The sequence below is a fragment of the Danio aesculapii genome, chromosome 12, assembly GCF_903798145.1.
Source record: "Danio aesculapii chromosome 12, fDanAes4.1, whole genome shotgun sequence".
In the NCBI taxonomy this organism is placed as follows: domain Eukaryota; kingdom Metazoa; phylum Chordata; class Actinopteri; order Cypriniformes; family Danionidae; genus Danio; species Danio aesculapii.
The window spans coordinates 14,851,377-14,871,415 of NC_079446.1; the positions used below are offsets into that span (position 1 = coordinate 14,851,377).

The window sequence follows — 20,039 nt, forward strand, 5'->3', positions numbered from 1 at the left end:
ATTTTATTGGCAGTGGCTGTTTCGCAGGTTAGTGTGTGCATGTTTGCCCAACACTGATATAATATAATTCAGTGATAAATTAGTGACTGCAGATGTAGGTATATAAATATGGATAATATGGATAATAGGATGAAATTGGATGAATAAAATAAATATTTTAATTTAAAAACCACTGGACGTTACAATATATGAATATTTTAGAACATCATCCCCACTGGTTTTAATCAATAAATAGCAGGAATGGCTGCGTTCTATCATGTATGTTTTTTAATTATGCTGTTTAATACATAATTTTATTTGTCTTGTTATACATACCTGCAAGATTTTTACAAAAACAACCTAATAATTAGGCATTTTAGGTCGCTAATCCAACCCTTTTCTAATGATGAACACATTTAAAATGTGCAGTACTGTAGTCCTCCACCATTAAGAACCATTGTTCTAGTAACAACAAGCAGTTCTGCCAACATGTTTCTCACCTGTATGACTTGGATAAACACGTATTTCCAACTCATGCTACTGGTTGAGCAAATATTATTGTGAATGGCAGGTCCAAATACTTAAACACAGCAATCACAATCTTTTTAGATGAATCAACCCACCAATGGATTTACCACTCTTTGTATATATAAAATTAATATGCGACAAAGTATATTCAAATTGAAATGCTCATAAAGCCCTCTGCAGTAAAAAATCTGCAAACTCTTTCCTGCGTATCACACGCTGCATTTTGAAGGTGCTAGATGAAACACTAGAGAAGGCCACCATGTGATCTTTCAGTTCTTCAAAACTGCCATTGCGGACAAGCTGAACTCTCATTGGTCCAATGCTGCCCTTAATCCTATAGGATTTGTAGATGGAAGAGTCCTCCTGCAGAGACTGGTCTAACTGTTGGATTTTAAAAAAATCAATAAAGAATATAATGAGTAGAGTACGATAATTGTCTTTTAAATGTCTTAAATAAAGATTATTGACAGTTACCTTGTATCTTTGTTCCTCTGAGAGGTTTCTCAAACCCTTTAGCTCCACAAACACAAGATAATGAGGTTGAGCAATTCCAGATGCATTTCCTATAGCAAGAGCAAACAACATACACATACATACATTTTACATATATGTAAATATATACACACACATTATGGAAGTTTAGGTCTTGTTCCAGATTCAGTACAACTTAAGGTACAGTATGTGTGCACTGTATGATTTGTAATAGTTCAACTGCTACATGTCAGACAAAACAAACACTCCCAGCTATTAGCCATATCATACTGTGGAATCTCAGCTGTCATTAATTCCAGACTGTACGATAGTAAAGGCTTGTAAAAAAACTCACATATGAAAGAAGACTGGTCCAGTTTTACATCATCAATCTATGACAGAATGATTATGGACAGTGAGCCACACTCGAAAGCAGAAATACAATGACGAGTAGCAAAGAAGCAAGTGTTGTGTGATGTTGTCAGCATAATAGTGTTGTCAGTTTATGTGGCCCGATTGGTTCCTGGTTTGATGGTTGAAATAGTTGCTTTAGTATGCCGGAATGCATATTACTGAGGCAGCTGTGGCCTAATGGTTTCAAAGTTGGACCAAAAGTCACAGGTTTGAGTCCCAGCACTGGCAGGGATTGTAGGTGGTTGGAGAGAATAACCAGAACCAGAACTCTCTTCCTCCCTCAATACCATGGATGATGTCTTGTATAACCCCCAACTGCTCTGGGGGTTATATATATATATATATATAATATAATTTTTCTTAGTTTGATGCTAGAGTGTGATCTACTTATCTACCAAGCTAGATCAATGTCTATGCATATCTCAATGTACCAATTGCACATGTAGTGAGATGCTAGTAAATATATTTATTTATACATTTTTACATGACAATTAAATTTTTTTTATTAATTTAAATGACACATTTTGAAGAACAAAATGGCAAAATCAATGAAATGATCAAAGACATTAATTTAGTGAATGTTATTACATAATCCAGTGAAAATCATTTCTGTACTCTGTGTTTGTTTGTTGTTTCTGTGTTTTTGAAAGAAAGCATATGCATAGTGGTGTGAAAAAGTGGTTGCCCCTTTCTGATTTCTTATTTTTTGCATGTTTGTTACACTTGAAGGTTTCAGATTATCAAGCTTATTTAAAGGGCACCTATGGTAAAAAAATCTACTTTTCAAGCTGTTTGGACAGACATGTGTGTAGGTATGGTGTATAGACCGTCATATTGGGGTGATATAAGCACACCCAGTGCTTTTTTTTCAATTTAACAACATAAAAAACAATGGACCAATTGGAGCGGTTTTCAGATCGACCGCAACTTTACGTAGGAGTGCGGTCCTCCCGCCCACCAATATTGATTGACAGGTACGTCATCATATCCTCAGTTTGTTGATTCATGTCCGCCATTTTCAGCATGAGTCGAAGCGATATCACTAAAGGAACACCCTTGCCCTATTTTTAGATGCAAGGCTCATTGGGCTCAACACAAGATCAATATTCTCCACATTATCGCTCTAATCGAATTTATTGGTTGTATCTTTAGGTAGGTTTGCAAACATGTGTACTTCTCATTGAGTCTACCATATACTTCAGCCGTTTGCATTTATCGCGATCACAGAAGCTCCCTGTGATCTTAACTAGGTGCTGCTGTACCTGACGCAGCGCCATGCATTTTAGAATTCTAAACATAGGTTTCTTTCAGGGTACACACAACGGCGCTTCAAGTCGGCGGCTGGGCGACGATTCAGGACACTTCATGTTTCTGCCGCACCACAGAGAGTGTCTGGTGTGCCGTGTCGCGGCTTCGAGTGACGCATCCCATGCCTCAGTCAAAGTTAATTCAGTGTGCGTGGTTATTAGTCTCGGTGTACAAGCTCAGTACTTGAAAATAGCACACAGTTGGCTGTAAAACTATACAAAGACACAAATGATTTTGTACTCTCTGCTTGGTCTGTGTCCGAGTCGTATATGTACGACTGATTGCTGATCCTCTCACTCCTGCTCCTTCTCTCAGTCTGCCTGTCTGACTCTGTTGCAAACACAGAGCGGGTGAGCTCATGGCTCCGCCCCCTTGTTACGTTGGGCGGGAAGCCGAAAATAATCTACATGTGAAGCAACACACCCGTAAATCAGCGAGCTGTGGACACGCCCCCAACATGACACTTTTTAACACATTATAATAAAAAAAATCTGAATTGTGTTTTGAACTGAACCTAAACTGTCACACTTAGAAGAACCATAATATTAATATTAAATCATAAAAAAGAGGTAAACTATGGGTCCTTTAACTATTAGTAGGGCCAGACAGAATCTGCTGACATTTTTTGCCATTTCTGCACAAAAATTTAGTCAAAAATCTGCAGATTTATGCAGAATGATTTTAGGAGAATCATAACTAAAACCTTAGTATATAAAATAAAAATAATAGCTTTTTAAATTGTATTTAATGTTTACAAGGCAAATCCAATTAGATCCACTTAATTTGGTAAACAAAGCAAGTCTCTCATATAATATATCTACAAAAACACAGAAAATATTACTTTACAAATTGTATTGTGCATAAATTATGTGAACATTTTCATATTAGTCAATATTATTACTGAAATAAATGTAAAAACGGAAAAAATGTAAATTTACACACATGTACACAAGAAAAACAGATTCAATAATGGGCTAAAAATCTGCAAAAATCTGTGGAATTCTGCGCGTGCAGATTCTGTCTGGTCCTAATTATTAGTCAACGATAACACAGGTAAACCATGCAGTTTCTAATCGACAACTCATTCAAGAGGTTACAAAAGACCCCACAACAACATTTAAAGAACTGCAGGCCTCAACTGCCTCAGTTAAGTGTTCATGACTCCACCATAAAAAGAAACTGGTCAATAGTGGTTTGCATGTCAGAGTTCCAAGATGAAAACCACGGCTGAGAAAAAAAAAATTAAGGCTCATCTCAGTTTTGCCAGAAAACATCTTGATAATCCCCAAGACTTTTGGGAAAATACTCTGTGGACTGACAAGACATCTTTTTAGAAGGTGTGTGTCCCATTATGTGTGGCATAAAATTAATACAGAATTATCGAAAATACTTGATTGCAGTAACTGTTGCTAAGGGTGGCCCAAGCAGTTATTAGGTTTAAAGGGCAAACAGGGCTATGTAGTATGTTTTGTATTCAGTTTTGAAACATACATTTTAAAACTGCATGATGTATTTACTTGTGTAATCTTTGACTAATATGAACATTTATTTTGATGATCTAAAACATTAAAGTGTAACATGCAAAAAATAAATAAATAAAATCAGTAAGGGGGCAAACACTTTTTCACACAACGGTGTGTGTGTGCCTGTGTGTGTGAGTCTTAAACAGAAGTTGCATGTCAAAAAGTACCTTCTGTTTTAAATGTTTGTAGTGGAATACTCTCTCCATCCAGCACAGCACTGTTAACTGTATGCGTTCTTAAAAATATGAGAACTGCCTTACTAAGAAACAGCTTCATATTATTCAGTAAGAAAGCAATCTTCAAATATATTGTGCCATCCATTGGATTCTTTTGTCCATTTCATTGAAAGATAAATAACTAATTCTAAAATTTGTGAACTACTGGCATCACCGGTTCAAACAGAACATCTTAATTACTTCCATGAAAAATAATTAGCACCCTTGTTGAAATTTACAACTATACTGTAGCTATAATCACTGCTGTAATTTTTTTTTATCGGATCATACTAAACCCAGAACATTACTAAAAATTGTCAAACATTGTGAAACACAAACCTAGAATGCCACTCTCAACACAGCTGTAGTCTATGAGCCTGGCTCCCGGCCACTGCATCACAGCCCGCTTAAGAGCTCCCAAAAACAGCAATTCAGACACTTTTTCACCACGAACGTTCAACATCTGACCACGCCTGAACACAGAAATTGAAACAAATGTTAACACAGAAAATTGTTTGATTGACTAGATTAACTGTGGTACCAACTTGAACCTTTCCAACATTGGGCATATATAATGAGGCACAGTATTATACAAAAGTCTTAAATAACCATCAATGTTTTAATGACCATCCACAAGATATAATAAACAGAAAAGACAGGAAATATGTTTAAAAATGTAAAAAAAAAAAAAAAAAAAAAAAAAAAACTTACGATTTGAAAAACCCTTCATTAGGGACCAAGCACCAAAGGTGCCATTTTGGCCGTCTGCCATTTTGAATTATGTCAAAAATTGCTATATTTTACGGAAGCATTGGCGAATTGTTATGTAAGTCAGTATGTGTCTTCGGTACTGTGCCCTGAAGGTGTTCAAAAAGTTGTCGCAGCGCCATCTTTTGGTCAAACATTATAACGATATTTATAAAAATGCTAATAACTTTTGACTAATTTTAACTATTGTTATGAAACTTGTCTTGATAGATTCTTTGGGTTGTCCTGAAAATATTGATATAAATTATGCCTTAATTAACTGAACATCCTGTCCGCCATCTTGCCTTAAGTCAAAAACCTACTTTTTCCTCGTACATGGTTTGATTGGTTGATTTGCACCAAATTTGATTCGGATCATCTTCAGACTGTGCTGACAAAAAGTTATGGAATTCGTGTTGATGGGTGTAACGGTTTTTGTTTACTGCACCGACAAATGTGATGGCATGATGCCAAACTAAATCTGAGGCTGTATCTCTGCAATAGTTAAAGATAATGACACCAAATTTCAGGTTTGTCATTGTTAACTCACACTGACCACACCATAATAATTTTGGTAATACAGTTTTTGGCCTGCATATGTTTATATTGATGAAATTGGTCTCAAATGATTCCTTGGGTTATGCTGACAACACAGATATCAATTATGTTATAATCTGCCAAACTTCCTTTCCACCATTTTTATTTTGTTCAAAACATTTTTTTAACTCCTCCTAGACCGTTGGTCCAATCTTCACCAAATTTGACTCGGATCATCTTCAGACCATGTAGACCAATTTGTGCCGATAGACAAAACTGCTGTCATTTAGCACATTCGCGGCAATGGGTTCACGTACTGAAACCAAACTTAATGTGTGTGATCTAGACCTGACCAAACTACCTCAGTTTGCACCACCTTCTGGATAAAATTGACAAACAATTAAATTCTATCAATAGAAATCCTACATGACTTTTGAATAGTTCAAAGATGAGACTAATCTTGTCAGATTTCTTGGATCATACAGAGAACATTGATATAATTTATTCCTTAATTGACACGACTTCCTGTCTATCATCTTCAATTAGTCTGAAAAGCTGTTGATTTGAAATCACCATAGATCGTTAGCCCAATTTCCACCAAATATGGCTCAGACTATACTTCCAAAAAGTTATAGAATTTTCCTGTTGCTCTGTAGCTTGTTGCCGTGCTTGTTTATGATGTGGCTGCTGAGCTGCTTGGCCTCGATAATTGTTGCTTGCAGCTATATTTATTATTATATTCATTATATATTATAATCATTATTATGTATAAAATAAATAATTACCTGTACTGAAACTCCACTTTTGGACACTGATTATGAAACCCAACTACTTTAACAATATCTCCAATGGGATACCTGAAAAACATAAATGTACTATAATGACAAAACATCCATTATATCCAGCATATTTTACCTTTCTAATAATGTAATATCTAATTACTTTTCTCATTATTTGTAAGAATCAGTACACAAATACTTGACATCATCTTATGTATGTTTAAAGAATTGCGCTCAAAAACAGTGTTATAACACCACCTGATTTGACATCAATGCTCACATTCCCAATTTAACCCACCCTCAAATAGCGTAGCTGTCGTTAAGTTCTGGAATAATGTGTGCTGTCAAAATGTTGAGAAGACTTCCCTAAGATGAGAATATTGAATTGATGTAGTAAAACCAATTAGATTGTTAATTATGTGGTGGAAGACAGGTTCTAAATTGATCTCAATGACTATTAAAAGAATGTAGAAAGATTATAAAAACTGAAAATAGTTCCACTACTTAAATAAAGAAGTACTGCACTAGTGCATAATGCCATTAAAATGTTTATTTAATTCTCAGACTTCAATTAAGCTCAGGTTTGTTTCTATGAATTTCTATGAATTTCAATTAAGATATTATACACCCATTTCTGAAAAAACTTAACATCAAATAAAAATCTAGTGATTTTGACATGAATTATCATACATGTAAAATTTGTGGAAAGTAACAATATCTATATGGTAAAATGATTTTGTTTTTTAGACAAATCTGAACAGAAACAGAAGAGCAATGTAAACCGGGATAATTCATGTGATCTTAAAACTAACGGCAAACATTACTTATCTGAAGTTTTGTTCATATACCTGACCTGAATAATCCGGATGCATTGGTAACCAGCAGCTCATAGCTGTGTCCTTCCTTAAGTTGCTCCATCAAGAGAGTTTTGGGCTGCTCTGACTCCAGATCCTCCTCCGGTATGAACTCACAGAACATGGAGCGAGGACACAGGAGATACTGTCTGCTCTCTTGCAGAGGCCACAAGTTTACACCTATTAATCCTGAAACATGAATTACAGACAATTAAATACAATTAAAATCTGTGGAATCTGCTTATTGCAGCTAAATGACCCATTCAAAAAACTGAGAAGCAATGGTTTACAGTGAATTTATAACAGCTAATGAGTGTTGGACATTGCAGAGTTGTTATAAATTTACTGTGAATCACAGCTTAATAGAGTTTATTGCTTTTATTAAAGGGCTATTCTATGTACGTAGCAAGGTTACACAAAATGAAGTGCAAATACGTTTCTATTTATTTATTTTTTTATTTAATCTATTCTATAGATTGTATATGTATACTGTACATAAATATAAAAACTACCTCCATGCCTTCACCTCGTGGTGCTTTTTTCAGTTTATTCATGACAATTTGCATTTGTATAATGTTATTATGTGTAGCTGATTATTTATTATATGCATATTTATATTTTCTTTAATTAAAACAAGTTTAGATTTGTCCACCTGTCAGGTTTTGGAGACTCCATTTTTTGACCACACTTCGTTATTATTGTTCATTTATTTGTTTGCTGGAAATCAAAACTGAATTTAGAAATGGTTTTGTAACAAATCTTTGTGCTTAACAATTTAAGTATTTATTAAGTATGTACGCTAATAGATGTCTTCAGTGGAGTGCGTACAACACCCTTTCCTTATCCACGAAAGTAAAGTTAAAGTAAAGTAAAGAAAAAGTAAAGAGGCTGATTGGAAGAGGCTTGTTCTTTATCCTCACTGCAGAAGGTCTGTTTAACAGTTTTCTCTTCTAGTGAAGCGTTCAGTTTTTCCACTTACAAAGTCCGCCATTTAAATAGCAAATGTGCCATGGCGTGACGCAACTGACTCTTAAAGGAAATAGGAGATGAGACTCTGAATAGGTTTAATGTACGTTATACTCAAAACACACCCAGAACTAAGCGAACTAAGAGAATAAGTACAACCCTGTTAGACTATGCACCGGGGCGAAAAGCGGATTTTTTCATCCTTGAATTAGCAAAAGTGGTTTCGGATATGCCCTTAATGCTTTTGCGCCATGCACTTTAGATTTTGCACCTAGATTGTTAAAATTGAGCCCATTATCTTTAAACAATCTGTAATCTGCAGTAATGGGTAATTTCGCCCACTCTAGCTCACTATAACCCAGCACAGCTGTAAAAAGATGATCAAGTTTACAACAATATATACAGTACAGAGATAAACATACCTTCTGTTGCAGCATAGAATGGGGAGTAGAATGGCACATCTTTACAGTAGTGTTGCCGTAACATCTCTCCATAAATCTGATTGGAACCCGAGTCCACTGCCAGGACCAGGTGTAACTGAGGCCATAATCTGAGAGCAATTCTCTCAAATCCTTCCTCAAACTGAGCTGTGAGTTCAGCAGCTCTCTCTGGATCCGGCTTCATCAGCTTTTCTAGACCACAGCGGACATCAGCCTTTAGGTTCAGAGCAGAGCTGATCATGCCCACTTCCACATCCATAACAAGATCTCTCCAATGTTCCTGAATAAGGATGGATGCAGGTCATGTTCTTAATGTCAAAATGGTCTTATTGCTGTTAGTTACAAAATAATTGACTAGGCTGGTCTAGAAATGGGATTTAAGTGTGTTGAGAACATGTTTGGGGCTGCACGGTGGTGTCCAACCTGTCCAATTTCTTGCATTCCATCTAACTGTGTTAAAAATGGTTATGGAACCACAGTTTTGTCTCTTAAGTTCTTTTTAAGTGAATATCAAATGTTAAAATATGTTCTGGATCTTTTTCAGGGTTTTATTATTGATATTTAGCAGCAAGCTCCGTTCGTGCAACGTTTCAGCTGCACGTCATAACCAGAAGCATTGTACCACTATTTTTGGTACCACTGTGCAGTAATTTAAACAATTTGAGACTACATTTAAAATCTGGGGCCTAAATCAAAGCTAAAATAGCCTCTTTTAGTTGAAAATCGTAAAAATATTAGCGTGTCAGTCCTAAATCTATGATTCCTACTTTTTAAAAACATTTTAGTGCTTAAACTAGCTCCTAGACGAGTGAAAAAGTAGGAGTAGTGAAGTCATTAAGAGGAAACCACAAACTATCCTAAAACAGCTGCTGCCAACAATCTGTTATGAACAGACAATGATAATGAGCTTTTAACAAGTTATAAACCTTGTAGTTATATTAACCATGTTATATTAACCATGGAACATACCTATATGGTAAAAAAATCTTTTTGAGAAACATACTTTATAGTATGCAATTCTTCTCTTAGCATTTTAAAATCTTTCAATCTTTAGGGTTGGGTTTAGGGTTGGGGTGGGGGGTAGGCTTTAATAAAATAATAAAATACAGTAAATGTGAAATTAAATAAATAATATATGTAATTCTTTTAAATTCCGGCTGCAACCATATCCGATCTAGCAACAATCTCTACAGAGTCTCTAAGAATAAATCTCTGACAGAGGGTGCTTCTCAATCAGCTCCCTAACTCTGGAGGTCGTTCATCAGTTCAACAACATTAACTATTAAACAATTATAGTTGGGTCTTGTTTTTAAATTCTGTCAGTGTGGCCAACTGTGACAGTATGTTTTAATTAGACAAATTTTTTCAGCTTTTTTATGTTACACCTTTTATGCTCTCTTATATTATGTGCCTATTGCTGTTATTGTTTATTACACCCATGCCGTTTGTTTGTACTTTCTCTGTAAATTACTTTGTGCAGCCTTGTGGCAGTTGGGAACGTGCTATATAAATAAATTTAACTTGAACATGCATCATGCTGCGGATGCCCTTCAAGCTGCAACCTATCGGTGGGAAACTCCCATACACTCTCATTCACACTCATACACTACGGACAATTTACCTTACCCAATTCACCTGTATCGCATGTCATTATACTTGTGGCGGAAATCGGAACATGCGGAGGAAACCCATGCGAACATGGGGAGAACATGCAAACTCCACACAGAAATGCCAACTGACCCAGCCGAGGCTCGAACCAGTGACCTTCTTGCTGTGAGGCTACCCACTGCACCCCGTTTTTAAGGAACATACTTTTTAGTATAAAATTGTTCTCTTAGTATTTTGAAATCTTTCAAGCTTTACTTGAATATGGCAACATAATATTGTGCTATACAGAGTTTCTATGAATAAATCTCTGACAGAAGGTGCGTCTCAATCAGCTCCCTTGCTCCCAAGGTCGTTCATCAGGCGGTTGTGTACCCAAAAGTTGGGCTGTGATGAGCTTGGTTCACTACACATTGGAAAACACTGACTGAGAACTCATTGTACATCAACAAAACTGGACAACAGCAAAACTAATCATTTTTATATACTAATTTGACTAAGTTTTAAAGTACATTATAGCTAAATAATTAGATTTTTCACATACCAGCAACAATTAAACAATTATAAATATTTGCTACACTTTTTCTAACCTATGTTACCTACCTACCTATGTTTGTTCCTGTTAAAATAAATAAATAACTTCTTTTTTTTTCTTAGAAAAAAACGCCTCTTGTTTGTCATTACTTGATGATCTGAGTCATGTGATTCATATTGTGCGCTTCTGAATTTCTATTTAAGGGTCTATAGTGCGTATCGATGTGCACTGATTTTCACGATAAATTTAGGGACTTTTCAGGGTGCAAATGTTTCAGTGCACTGGAAAAATTTTGCGATTGTGACAGCACTTAAAATGGCTGATGACCTGATCAGTACACTGACTACTAAACAAGGGTGCTGATTGAGACTCCTCCTCTTTCAATTAGACACCAATGTGTGCTTACAGTCATCAATAGCAATGAGGTCAACCTCACACTCTCAGCTTAAAGCGCCAGGTCACCCAAAAAAGATCATTCTGAAAATAAACCGGTTTGGGTTTGTTTATTCTCTTGGACACAAAGTAAGTTATTTTGAAGAAAGCTAGAAAACTTTGACACCAATAATATTTGTTTTTCCTACAATGGAAGTCAAGGGTTACATGTTTCCCGGCATTCTTCAAATATCTTTTTAAGTCTTTAGCAGAAAAGAAACTCATAAAGGTTTGGAACCATTTGAGAGTGAGCAAATAGTGACAAAATTTACCACTATTCCTACTTTTTGCCTCACAAGTCGACCAGGAAATATATTTTTTCAATGGCAATTTTTTTTCCTATTCAAAATGAATTATTATTTTTTCCTTCCTAAATTTCACATTTATGTTCAACTGCTACTTTTTAAAGTAGGTTCCTGTATGATTTGAAACTAAAATTTGAAATCAATTATAAGCCTTTAAAAATACTGTTCTAGGATTTACAAACAATTGCAAAACTCATTTAAAATTACATATGAGACTACTACTAGATGATCACTCAGATTATAATGCAAATCATTTTCTATGAGTAATGTGAGACTATAACACTGATGTACCTCAAGGGCTCTGAAGGCATAAAAGATGGTTGAGCAGAAGTTTGATTCCAGCATGCCAAGATTGCGATCCTTCAACCCAAACAACAGATGGAGATACAAGGCATCTCTCTCATTAAGTACCTGCAAAAAAAGTCAACAGGGTATTTTAGAGTCTGCATACTACACTACCTGACAAAAGTCTTGTCGCCTATCCAAGTTTTAGGAACAACAAATAATAACGTGACTTCTTGTTGATCATTTGGTATTAACAGTGGCTTATATAAAAGGCAAAGCCCTCTAGATTACACTTATTTTACCAAAATAAAATATGATCATGCCTTCATTTTTATTTATTTAATTAGGACATTAAGGTTTGACTTGCTTAGACAAAAGTCTTGTCACTAAACAGAAATAATGTACAGTATAGAATATAAAGTCATGGTGCAGTGGAGAAAGAATCAATATTGTTTATGACTCCCATGAGCTTGGATGACTGCATCCATTCATCTCTGCAATGACTCAAATAACTTCTTAATAAAGTCATCAGGAATGGCAAAGAAAGTGTTTTTGCAGAACTCCAAGAGTTCATCAAGATCCTTTGGATTCATCTTCAATGCCTCCTTCTTCACCTGGTTACTGGGCTGGCCAATGGTGGAGCACCTGGAGCACCTTGACCTTCTTTGCTTTCAGGAACTTTGATGTGAAGGCTGAAGTATGAGAAGGAGCGCTATTCTGCTGAAGAATTTGCCCTCTCCTGTGGTTTGTAATCTAATGGGCAGCACAAATGTCTTGATACCTCAGGCTGTTGATGTTGCCATCCACTTTGCAGATCTCTTGCACGTCCCATACTGAATGTAACCACAAACCATGATTTTTCCTTCACCAAACTTGACTGAATTCTATGAAAATCTTGGGTCCATGCGGGTTCCAATATGTCTTCTGGCGGAAAAATCTACCTACTGGCACTTTTCCAAATGATCAACTAGAAGTCAAGTTATTATTTGTTGCAACTGGCATCAACGACAAGACTTTTGTCAGGTAGTGTATATGATACCATCTATATAAATATAAATATGTAGATATTTTTGTTTTGTATAATTTTTTTATGTATTTGTGTTTATTACATATAAATAAAAAAAATATCTACACTACCAGTCAAAAGCTTGGGGTCAGTACTATTTTTAAATGTTTTAAAATAAGCTTATCCTGCTCACCATGGTTGCATTTATTTCATCAAAAATACAGTAAAAATTGTAAAATTGTGAAATGTTATTGCACTATAAAATAACTGTTCAAAAGTTGTTTATAATTTAATTTAATAATTTATTCCAGTGATTTTAATGATTAATTTTCAGCTTCATTACTCCAGTCTTCAGTCACATGATTCTTCAGAAATGAATCTAATATTAAGTATTATTGTTATTATTATTATTATTAATAGCAATAGTAATAAAAGCAATAATGACTGGAATTATTTCATTTGAAAATACATACAATAAGTAATAAATAAATATTTAATAAATAAGTATTTTACAATTTAACAATTTTTTAAGGTTAATAAATGCTGCCTTGATGAACAGAATAATTTTCTTTAAAAAAAAAACCTGACCCCAAACTTTTGACCGGTAGTGTATAATTCACACAAATATTATGAAAAAACAAATGTATATTTTGGATGCAATTAATCACGATTAATCTTTGCTCAGTACAATTTTTTTAAGTTTCCTGTCAGGGTTTTCTCCCTATTCACCTCAACATTTGCACATTGCTAAATCTTATGTTAAATTCATAATTTAAATGCATATTCATACTTTCCCCCTACCTGATAGACGAGCGCTGGTGTGGTGTACAGGTAGAGCATGTATCTAGAAGACGCAGGGGTTGAGGAGTTGGGGCCGATGGGAATACCTGCCTCACTTTGACGAATGAGAGGGGAGTAAAAGAGTTTCAGGGTTTTTTGAAGACATTCAGTGGCTGGAAAGGCTCGTCTCATGGCATCTAGACAAACAGTAACCCCCTGGGGAAAATGGGTAGAAATAATAAATCACTTTTGCTTAGTGCTTCTTGCTGAATCCTCAGAAATTAATAAAGACATGACACTCAATTCTGTCTGCCAGATCATAAGTTTCAAAATTTGATTGATTACAAAACACAGTACACTAGCTCTTTTTCATTGTGTTCATAATCAATCCACTTTTTGCTTGATAGAATACAAGACCCCATTGCGCTTTCTCCATGTCTTTTTAGTGCCTACTGGCCTTTAATCATATTGAAAAAAAATCACTTATTTTATAGAGCAAATAGTTGGCTTGACCAGATTCTTCCAGGTTGTCAGAGCAATTGAAAGATATGGGGAAGTTATTCAGGAAACCTATTTGAATTTTGTCATTATTTTTGCAATTTAGTGTATAATGCCACAAGTAACTACTCACTTTACACATATAAGATATTGTAAGTGTTGTGACCTGTAGGAAGAAGTCTGTGTTGGTGTCTTTGGTGCTCAGAAGCATACGGCTGGATCCAGACGTTCCTGATGTCATAGCCAAAATAAGAGGATTCTCCGATATTAAAACCTTCTGCTCTCCTTTAGCAACACGATCCACAAACTTTTCATAATGGTCATAATTTGTGACTGGATGACGATGTTTAAATGTTTCGGTGTCTGAAATGATACAATAAAAAAAAACATGTCTTTTATTTAAAAACAAGATGGTGGCACATTTTATAGTGGCACATTTTCATTTTAATTGCCAAAATACTTTAAAATGTAAAATATTTAACTATCAAACCATTTAAATGTTTTGTGCCATGACAAAATATGTTTTTGCATGCTTGATTTTGATTTGACCTCTCTTCTGTGCACACACCAGATGACTTTATCAGAGCATATACAGGATATTTAGAGCATATAGAGCGTATATTTCACTCTTTGATGAGAGTGAAATTCAATACCTTTTAAGACCTCTTTTAAGGCTCTTTCCATACATTTTAAGACCTTATAACCACTTTTCAACCGGAAACAAATGCAAGATTTTAACTTACATCTTTTATTTACTAAACATTAATGTAAGAAACTAATCCAAAACTAAAACAATATTCATATACTGAATGAAAAAATCTATTAAATCAAGCTAATTCAGCAGGTTGGCGCCATACTATGGCAAATCGGCGCTGTTTAAGAACGCGCTCAGCAGCGCTTAAATGTTAGTGGGAAATTAACGTTTTTAAAACTCCAGTACCAGGACAAAACTATTACAGACAACACAAAAGTGAACTACAGATCACTGCATCGTTTTATCGCTCGCCAGGTTACATAGGCTGAAGCAAGCAGGGAAGCCCCCACGGTGTTTACCTAGTGCCATGAACTAAAGCCTAGGAGGACACTCTTAAAGAGATTGTGATGTTGTTTTATGCCTAATATGCTTTTAATTGTTTAAATTAAACTTAACTGAATGATATTAAAGTGATGTTTACACCATATCTGCATTTTGAAATCATGACAACAGCTGGAGGTTTGTAGTACACAGCATGTTGTTGCAATGTTTACAGTGCTGATCCTATACTTCCGGGTTTCTTCCCACCGCAGCCTCGCTTTCAAGTTTTAAAATGGCGGCCGCATGAAATAAGCATATAGAACTGATGAAATAATGATGTTGCCTTGGTTACTGCAGTAAACAAAGCAGCGTGATGTCAAATCTAGTAGGATTTTATTGATTTCATAAACTGCTCAGCATCCTGATATTCACAGATTTAATTCAGTCAAACTTTAGCATACAACCATACATTGTATAATAAAAAATTATTTACATTTTAATACCTTGCGAAATAGCATTTAAGACTTTTAAATAACTTTTAAGGGCCTTAAATTTCTATACATTGATTTAGCAACTTCTAATACATTTTAAGACCCCACGGACACCCTGATCCATGTACAGAGTTCATTACTTGAGTGTAGATTAAGCAACCATAGACATTTTTCAGCAGAAAACATGTGTATGCATGAAGCTGCTGCTTTTTGTGGATGACATGTTCACCGAATGTAGAATAAAGGACCAGCATAATTAGATATTCAGCTAGCTGTCCAGTGAAAAGACTCTGTCTATATAGAAATCTGATACATGGAACTAAATCAAATTTCATATATGACATACAAGTTATTATTTGAATTTTAAATACAAAATATATCATAAATGCAATATTTATGAAATTTCTAACAACAGATTTCTTTTATCTTTGTCATGTTGACAGTACATAATATTTTAATGGATAGTTTTCAAGACACTATTATTCAGCTTAAAGTGCAATTTAAAGGATTAACTAGGTTAATTAGGCAAGTTAGGGTAATTAGGGAAGTCATTGTATAATGATGGAAGTACTGTGGGTAATACTGTGAAAATTTTTTTGCTCCGCTAAACATTAGGAATTATTATCATTATTATTGATGTAATTCCTTATTTACTTAATACATTTTCACCCCTTATAGTTCGTTATGTTGTCATTTGTACTGTAAATATACTCTAAAGTTGAGTCATCTTTTAAATGAAAAAATCACATTTTTAATTTTTGTGATGTTAATATAATTGAAGGAAACAAACTATTCTCTTTTTTTATACTGTATGAATTAACACGCTGATTGCTCTGTCAATGAAACTGTCAATGAAACTCTCTGTTCACAAGCAGCAGTTTGTTTTTTAAAAAGAAATCAATAGGATTAAAAAACGAATTAACCAACATGGGGAAATCATGTCAGTTATAGGTTACGAATTTTTTATTTATTTATTTTTTTGCATATTGTCTAATGAAGAGCCGTGTGCTCGAAACGTTACATGTTTTGTGTCAGCCTTTTTAATTTAATAAATTAGCATTTTGGTGTTGCCGCCTTTTGAATTTATATTTTGCACTTTTTGCGTTTTGGCTGAGCACCTAGTTAAAAGTGATGTGCGTGCTTTTGTACATTTTTCATTCTTTTGCAAATAAAATCTAAAATTATTTTTAATCAAGCTTATAACCACTGCTTTTGACTGTCTGTATGACCAAAATCACAAATAATTTTACGCTTTTTTTTTTTTACATTTTAATGGCAAACTCTGTGATTGAATCGGAGCCTCTAGTGTACACAAAACCATCTATCATTGCAGCTGCTATTATACATGTAAAATGCAGTCAAACAAACATAAACATGGCGGTTAATTCTGCTGTGGCGACCCTTTATGAATAAAGGGACTAAGCCAAAGGAAAATTAATGAATGAACCATAAACACAAGCTGATTCATGCAATATTCTACTAATAACAACACTATTCTTCCTTTTTCACATGTGTATCAATCCAGCTCCTGCAATCCTCGGTGATATTCCCATGTGAGTGTACTGCTGTTTTTTTTGCCACAAAATGCATTTTTGAGTATGTTTAGCTAACAAATGTAAATCAAATGTAGTTGTTTAAACTTCATTTATTTTATTTTCAGCTTAGTCCCTTTATTAATCTGGGACCACAGCGGAATAAACCACCAACTTATCCAGCATATGTTTTATACTGGCGGATGCCCTTCCAGCTGCAACCCATCACTGGGAAACACCCATACACTCTCATTCATACACATACACTACGGACAATTTTAGCTTACCAATTCACCTGTACCGCATGTCTATGGACTTGTGGAGGATACCGGAGCACCTGGAGGAAACCCACACGAACGTGAGGAGAACATGCAAACTCCACACAGAAATGCCAACTGACCCAGCCGAGGCTCGAACCAGCAACCTTCTTGCTGTGAGGCGACAGCACTACCTACTGCGCCAATAATCAGTTATTTGTTCCAAAGCAAATAGATTTGACTGAGGGCAATGTATTATAACTTCAAATTAAATGCTATATGAAAACACTGCCATTGTTGACATCTTTGGGGCAGCATGGTGGCGCAGTGGGTAACACAATCGCCTCACAACAAGAACGTCGCTGGTTCGAGCCCTGGCTGAGTCAGTTGGCGTTTCTGTGTGGAGTTTCCATGTTTCTGTGGGTTTACATTAAATTAGCAGTGTCAAGAGAACCACGATTAATCACGTCCTAATTTTGTGCACTGTGTGATATAGTCTACATCTACATTTCAATATAATTTGTATTACATATAAACATTTTACATATAAATATAAAAACATTCTCAAATATACACATGCGATGAGATTAATCATGATTAATCACTTACAGCATTAAATAATTTAGTTAAAGGATTGTCAGTTGTGATTAGTGTGGGTTGTTGTGTCACTTCCTAAATTATACACAAGGAGTTAAGTGAAAACCACCTTTAATCGAGCTAAACTCGTAGAGTTTGCCGTAGACTGTGTCCGAGTGTTTGCGCAGGCGCTTGAGCAGCGTTTCCTCCTGAACGCGATGAATTTCCTGGGTGTCCTTCTCCAGTCTGTTTCTCTGGCGATTGCCTAGCCAGCCCACTGATTTCATAGCCACGCACTGAGTCAAAAGACTCAACAGGGAGCGATTCTTAATCTTTATCTTCCACAGAAGAGCCATAATGCAGAGACATAGGAGCAGAAGTAAGCCCGCAGGAGCTGTTACATAAAATCATAACAGTATTGACAGAGGCTGAACAAAAGAGGGCGCTAAAAACAAGTAATGCATATGTTTAATTCCTTTTAAACACCCATTCATCTTTAACAGCTTATGTGAATATTTTAAATATAATATACCAACATATAGACATAAACAATTACATAATTTAGGTGCATCCAAAATATGCACGACGAAATATGAGTGTTATCTAACTGTTAAGTCTATCTTATCTTGAACTCGACTGACAAAAAAAGTTGTGGCATAAACTGTTATATATTATATATGTGATCTTCAAATGACACCAACGTGGAATATGAATTGATATATCTAACCTCTTGGTAACCTTACAGTTGTTAAGCTCCAAATAAAAAAATCAGCGTATTTTGTAATCAGATAAATTGTTACATAAACTCACCACGTGTTACTGTCACGGCCAACAACGCAATACAAATTGGTAAAATGATCCAGAAGCCATGTGTGAGCATCATGACGGGCAGTACGACTCTAAACCGAAAGCAAGCAAACAGACTTCTTCTTTTGTGGAACTGCAAACGCATCTGCGCCACCTAATGTTCCTGTTTAGTCATACACTCGCTAAGCTGTAGAATTTCACTTGACAAAATGTGTTCTTATATAATTAGCTAGTCTTTAACAACACAGTTGGCTATATGTACTTCCACAGAAAACGAAAGGTAGCAGTCAAACAATTCTGATGTATGATAAAAAAAAACGAACAAAAACAATAGAAACATTTTGTTTGTAATGTTTTCCACTGCCGTTAAAACTCGTACATTTTACGTTTCGTCATTTTGTAGATGCATTTGTCAAAAAGCAACTTTCAAATGAGGAAGGCACTATATGCCATCTCAATAGTCAAACACAACAGTTTGGAGTAAAGCTAGGTTTGGAAAGGAATTGTGAGGCGGAAAAAGCAATATTTATTGATTAACGTAGTCTTGAGTTTTTAAGCTGCCATTGAATTGGCAGTTCGTGCAGGATTGGGAAAATTGTTCGACCAGCAATGAATAATAAATGAAAAGTTTCTGGATGTAAAGCCTGTCATGTGGTATATAAATGTGGGGGTTCAGAACCAAAATTGCAGTATTTCTTTAAAGAACTTTAAAAATTTCACTTAGCCTAAGGTTGAAGGCCCGAAGTGTCCATCAGTATTTTATTTAAATCCTTCATTCTAAAGGGCCCATCAAAGTGTCCAGTTTGGAACAACACTTCAACATGGCGACAATTATTTATTTTTTAGTCAATCTGAATTGCCCTTCAGAGGGTGATATCCTGTTTGGAATGCACTGCCTGATCCTTAAAGACTGGTTTTGATAAAGATTGAAAGAAGTCAGTGGCAGAAAAGGTGATATGAACAGCTAAGATGATATTTTGAATATGCACATATATTGATAACTTAAATCTAACAATCTTAGCCAAGCCAAATCTTTGGAGAGAAGGGGGAAATTTTACAATTTTGTTATCAAAATCCTCCCACAGTTTGTTACATTAACGTATTTAAAAAAAAAATTTAAAAACAAAAACTAATATAACACCCACTATGTATTA

At 35.1% G+C, this 20,039-nt stretch overlaps 1 protein-coding gene across 2 annotated transcripts; it reads right to left on the reverse strand.

Moving 5' to 3' along the window:
• Positions 1 to 249: 249 nt before the first annotated feature.
• Positions 250 to 18,992, reverse strand: ghdc (GH3 domain containing). Of its 2 annotated transcripts, XM_056469746.1 has the most exons (11): positions 18,889 to 18,992; positions 18,209 to 18,472; positions 14,374 to 14,570; positions 13,731 to 13,925; positions 11,930 to 12,049; positions 8,744 to 9,041; positions 7,355 to 7,544; positions 6,508 to 6,579; positions 4,778 to 4,911; positions 982 to 1,070; positions 250 to 888 (listed from the first exon to the last, which is right to left on the reverse strand). In XM_056469746.1, the coding sequence occupies exons 1-11, from the start codon at positions 18,959 to 18,961 to the stop codon at positions 670 to 672; spliced, it is 1,851 nt and encodes a 616-aa protein (XP_056325721.1). In that variant the 5' UTR covers positions 18,962 to 18,992; the 3' UTR covers positions 250 to 669. The 2 variants fall into 2 exon arrangements, with proteins under 2 accessions (XP_056325721.1, XP_056325723.1); XM_056469748.1 differs by lacking the exon at positions 18,209 to 18,472.
• Between the last annotated feature and the right edge of the window lie 1,047 nt (positions 18,993 to 20,039).

Excerpts from the sequence above, each read along its gene's own strand:
- ghdc (XM_056469746.1), bottom strand. The coding sequence starts at position 18,961 with ATGATGCTCACACATGGCTTCTGGATCATTTTACCAATTTGTATTGCG. Across the intron at positions 18,473-18,888 it reads GGCCGTGACAGTAACACGTG|CTCCTGCGGGCTTACTTCTG; the intron begins GTGAGTTTATGT and ends TTTATGTAACAG. Across the intron at positions 13,926-14,373 it reads ACACAGACTTCTTCCTACAG|GGGGTTACTGTTTGTCTAGA; the intron begins GTCACAACACTT and ends CATTTTCCCCAG.